This window comes from Colius striatus, unplaced genomic scaffold (assembly GCF_028858725.1).
Source record: "Colius striatus isolate bColStr4 unplaced genomic scaffold, bColStr4.1.hap1 scaffold_185, whole genome shotgun sequence".
Lineage (NCBI taxonomy): Eukaryota > Metazoa > Chordata > Aves > Coliiformes > Coliidae > Colius > Colius striatus.
Window position 1 is genome coordinate 12,294 of NW_026908475.1, and position 4,945 is coordinate 17,238.

At 63.7% G+C, this 4,945-nt stretch overlaps 1 protein-coding gene across 1 annotated transcript; it reads left to right on the forward strand.

Annotated features, from left to right (window-relative positions):
* The first annotated feature begins 867 nt into the window (after positions 1-867).
* Positions 868-2,969, forward strand: LOC133629144 (zinc finger protein 345-like). Its single transcript, XM_062019812.1, has 3 exons — positions 868-980; positions 1,087-1,796; positions 1,867-2,969. Exons 1-3 carry the CDS (start codon positions 868-870, stop codon positions 2,967-2,969), a joined length of 1,926 nt encoding a protein of 641 aa, XP_061875796.1.
* Positions 2,970-4,945: the final 1,976 nt, after the last annotated feature.

The following is a 4,945-nucleotide window of genomic DNA, read 5'->3' on the forward strand; positions in this document are numbered from 1 at the left end:
GGAAATTGAGCCAAAAAGGAGGAAATTGAGCCAGAAAAGGGGAAATTGGGCCAAAAAAGGGGGAAATTAAGCCAAAAAGGGGGAAATTGAGACAAAAAAGAGGGAAATTAAGCAAAGAAAAGGGAAAAACAAGTAAACAAAGAGTAATTAAGCAAAAAAGGGGGAAATGAGTCAAAAAAAGGGATAATTAAGCCAAAAAGGGAGAAATTAAGCCCCAAAAGGGGGGAATTATGCAAAAAAGGGAAAGTTAAGGCAAAAAGGGAACATTTTAAGCCCAAGGGGATTTGTTTTATGCCAAGAAAGGGGAAATTTTAAGCCCCAAAGGGAAAATGAAGCCAAAAGTGGTTAATGAGGGCAAGTAAAGGGAATTTCGAAGCCAAAAAGGGGAAACTGAACATGAAAGGGTTCATGAAGCCCAGAAGGGTGAGGGTGGTTTCTTGTTTATGCTGAAAAAGTGGGAAATTGAGGCAAAAGGAGAAACCTGAAGCCAAAAGGGGGGAAATTAAACTGAAAAGAGTCAAGAAAAGGAGAAAGTTGAGAGAAAAAAGGGAACAAATGAAGGGAAACGGGGCTGAAAGGGGAAATAGAAGGGGAAAATAAAGCAGAAAGGGGGAAAGTGAGGTTAAAAAGGGGGGAAATTAAGTAGAAAAGGGGGAAATATGATCCTTTTCTTTCAGATAAGGAGCTTTTCCCCCCCTGAGGGGATGGAGAGTCGGTCTGGAGCGAGAGATGCCGACCCCCTGGGACATGGAGACCCCCAGGGGCATCATCAGGACCCCCAGGGACATCATCAGGACCCCCAGGGACAACGAGACCCCCAAGGACATCATCAGGACCCCCAAGGACATCATCAGGACCTCCTTGGACATGGAGACCCCCAGGGACATGGAGACCCCCAAGGACATCATCAGGACCCCCAGGGACAACGGGACCCCCAAGGACATCATCAGGACCCCTTTCTTGCCCCCCTGTGCCACACTGTGATCCTCGTGCACCCCCCCTCCCAGCACAGGGCGTGGGGCAGGGGGTGAGGAGCCGATCCCCACCCGGGACCCCCCCTGGAACGAGCATCTCACCCTCCCCCAGCCCCGAGGGGGGTTTCCCGGGGGGTTCCCCTCGGGGCAGAGCCCCCAAGGTGGGTGTCGGGCTGGTGGGGAAGCGCCGAAGCCTCCAGGAACCCCCCAGATCCTCGGCCCCGGAGAGGAAACACATCTGCCCCGAGTGCGGGAAGGGCTTCGGGAAGAGCTCCAACCTCGTGGTTCACCGTCGCACCCACACCGGGGAGAAGCCCTACAAGTGCTGCGGCTGCGACAGGAGCTTCAGCGACCGCTCCAACCTGGCCAAGCACCAGCGTGTCCACGCCAAGAGGCGGCTGCTGAGCTGCGGGGAGTGCGGTGGGAGCGGGAGCGAGGCGGGGGCTGGAGCCCCCCATCCAGCGGAGCCGCCCCGGGGGGGAGCTGCGGGGGAGTGCGGGGAGTGCGGTGGGAGCGGGAGGGAGCCGGGGCTGGAGCCCCCCGGCCAGCGGAGCCGCCCCGGGGAGAGCTGCGGGGAGTGCGGGGAGTGCGGTGGGAGCGGGGGCGAGCCGGGGCTGCAGCCCCCCATCCAGCGGAGCCGCCCCGGGGAGTGCGGTGGGAGCGGGAGGGAGCCGGGGCTGGAGCCCCTCGGCCAGCAGAGCCGCCCCGGGGGGAGCTGCGGGGAGTGCGGGGAGTGCGGTGGGAGCGGGAGGGAGCCGGGGCTGCAGCCCCCCATCCAGCGGAGCCGCCCCGGGGGGAGCTGCGGGGAGTGCGGGGAGTGCGGTGGGAGCGGGAGGGAGCCGGGGCTGCAGCCCCCCATCCAGCGGAGCCGCCCCGGGGAGTGCGGTGGGAGCGGGGGGCGAGCCGGGGCTGGAGCCCCCCATCCAGCGGAGCCGCCCCGGGGAGTGCGGTGGGAGCGGGAGGGAGCCGGGGCTGGAGCCCCCCATCCAGCGGAGCCGCCCCGGGGGGAGCTGCGGGGAGTGCGGTGGGAGCGGGAGCGAGCCGGGGCTGCAGCCCCCCATCCAGCGGAGCCGCCCCGGGGGGAGCTGCCGGCGCTGCGGGGAGAGTGCGGGGCCGCGCGGGGAGCCCGAGGACAGGCTCTACCAGTGCCCCAAGTGCCAGAAGCGCTTCAAGACGCGCTCCATCCTCATCACCCACGAGGCGCTTCACACCGGGGAGCGACCCTTCCCCTGCCCCGACTGCTCCAAGCGCTTCGTGCGCAAAGCCGACCTGGCGGTGCACCGGCGCATCCACAGCGGCGAGAAGCCCTTCTCGTGCCCCGAGTGCGGCAGGAGCTTCAACCACCGCTCCAACCTCTTCACCCACCTCAGGAGACACTCCGGGGACAAACCCTTTCCCTGCGGCCAGTGCGCCAAGCGCTTCGTGCACCGCGCCGAGGCGGCGGCTCACCGGCGCAGCCACGGCACCGAGCGACCCTTCGGCTGCGGCCGCTGCGGGAAGCGCTTCAAGGGCCGCACGGCGCTGGCGCGACACGAGCTGCTGCACGGCGGGGAGCGCCCGTTCCCCTGCCCGCGGTGCGGCAAACGCTTCCCGCAGAGCGCCGAGCTGCTGGCTCACCAGCGCTTCCACAGCGGGGAGAAGCCGTTCCGCTGCCCGCAGTGCGCCAAGCTCTTCTGCAGCGGCTCCAGCCTGGCCAAGCACCGCCGGTGGCACCGGGGCGAGAAGCCCTTCGAGTGCCGGGAGTGCGGCAGGAGCTTCGCGCAGAGCACGGCGCTGCTGGAGCACTGGCGCACGCACACGGGCGAGAAGCCGTTCCTGTGCCGGGCTTGCGGCAAGAGGTTCGGTAGAAGCTCCAACCTCGTGGTTCACCAGCGTGTGCACGGCCGGGGGAGAGCGGGGGATGCGGCGCTGGGCAGCCGGGAGGAGGAGGAGGGTGATGGGGAGGGGTGGGAGGGGGGAGCGAGGCAGGGGGTGGTGGAGGAAGAGAGGGGTTGAGTTGCTGGTGGAAAGTGCTAAAGAGATGGGAGGGAAAATGGTCCAGACTGGGGGCTTCATCAGCTCAGGAGGAGGAGGAGGAGGGTGATGGGGATGATGAGGCAGGGTCTTCATCAGCTCGGGAGGAGGAGGAGGGTGATGGGGAGGGGTGGGAGGGGGGGAGCGAGGCAGGGGGTGGTGGAGGAAGGGAGGGGTTGAGTTGCTGGTGGAAAGTGTTAAAGAGATGGGAGGGAAAATGGTCCAAACTGGGGTCTTCATCAGCTCGGGAGGAGGAGGAGGGTGATGGGGAGGAGGAGGAGGGTGATAGGGAGGAGGAGGAGGGTGATGGGGAGGGTGAGGAGGATGAGGAGGGTGATGGGGAGAGCTGGGAGGGGGGAACAAGGCAGGGGATGGTTGAGTTGCTGGTGGAAAGTGTTAAAGAGACAGGAGGGAAAATGGTCCAAACTGGGGTCTTCATCAGCTCGGGAGGAGGAGGAGGGTGATGGGGAGGATGAGGAGGATGAGGAGGGTGATGGGGAGAGGTGGGAGGGGGGAACAAGGCAGGGGGTGGTTGAGGAAGGGAGGGGTTGAGTCGCTGGTGGAAAGTGTTAAAGAGATGGGAGGGAAAATGGTCCAAACTGGGGTCTTCATCAGCTCGGGAGGAGGAGGAGGGTGATGGGGAGGAGGAGGCAGCAGCTGGGGAGAGGTGGGAGGGGAGAACAGGGGGTGGTTGAGGAAGGGAGGGGTTGAGTTGCTGGTGGAAAGTGTTAAAGAGGTGGGAGGGAAAATGGTCCAAACTGGGGGCTTCATCAGCCCAGGAGGAGGAGGAGGGTGATGAGGAGGATGAGGCAGGGTCTTCATCAGCCCAGAAGGAGGAGGGAGGCGGCAGCACAGGGGAAGGGCTGGATCTGTGCCACGTGGGAGTGAGCAGAGGGGGAGGGAAATGCCCTGTAAACCCATCTCTCTGTCTCTCTCCTGAGTAAAACATGAAGCTGTGTTACTAAGCACCGTGTGTTTTTGGCAGCAGAGGCCGTGTCCCGCTCCAGACAGAACCAGTCACAGACTGGGGGGGTTGGGAGGGAGCTGCAGAGCTCACCCAGCACAACCCCCTGCACAAGCAGCTCCCACCTGGGTCAGGGCACACAGGAACGTGTCCAGGGGGGTCTTGGGGACCCAGGTGTGTCTGTGCAGAGCTGCTCTCCAGCAGGTCACCCCCAGCCTGTGCTGGCCCAGGGGCTTGTTCCTCCCCAGCTGCAGGACTCTGCCCTTGCCCTGGCTGAACCTCAGCAGGTTCCCCTGTGCCCAGCTCTCAGCTGGCTGAGATCTCACTGGCAGCACAGCCTCTGGTGCATCAGCCAGTGCTCCCAGTTTGGTGCCAGCAGGGAGCTCACTGAGGGTCCCTCTGTGCCCTCACCCAGCTCCTTGATGAAGATGCTGAACCAGCCTGGCCCCAGAGCCCATCCCTGTGCACCTCCCCTGGCCACAGCCCCCCAGCTCCATCCCATTCCACTGATCCCCCCTCTGGGCTCTGTCACTCAGCCCATGCTCCATCCACCTCCCCTCATCCAGCCCACCTTGCCTGATGAGGATGAGGATGATGATGGGAGACAGTGTCCAAAGCCTCGCTGAGCTCGGGGCAGATGCCACCCACTGCTCTCCCCTCATGCAGCCACCCAATGGGCCTTTCCCCCATAGCCCCCCATAACCCCTACAGCCCCCCATAACCCCCCATATCCCCTATAGCCCCCCATATCCCCTATAGCCCCCCATGACCCTTAGAGCCCCCCATAACCCTTATAGCCCCCCATAACCCCCCCATGACCCCTGCAGCCCCCCCATAGCCCCCCAGAACAAAGTGGGGGGCTGTTAAGGTTTTGGGGTGCTGCTGAACAGGCCCAGCAGGACCCCGAGGGCAAGGGAGGGGTGGGGGAGCACCCGTGGGTGCTGGTCAGGCCAGACTGGGAGCACTGGGAGCACTGGTTTGGTGGGATCCTCCC

What these genes read in the sequence shown, in the direction of transcription:
- LOC133629144 (XM_062019812.1), top strand. Translation starts at nt 868, where the DNA reads ATGGAGACCCCCAGGGACATGGAGACCCCCAAGGACATCATCAGGACC. An exon ending in TTGCCCCCCTGTGCCACACT is followed by an intron (nt 981 to 1,086) that starts GTGATCCTCGTG and finishes ACCCTCCCCCAG; the next exon opens with CCCCGAGGGGGGTTTCCCGG. An exon ending in CGGGGAGTGCGGGGAGTGCG is followed by an intron (nt 1,797 to 1,866) that starts GTGGGAGCGGGA and finishes GTGCGGTGGGAG; the next exon opens with CGGGGGGCGAGCCGGGGCTG.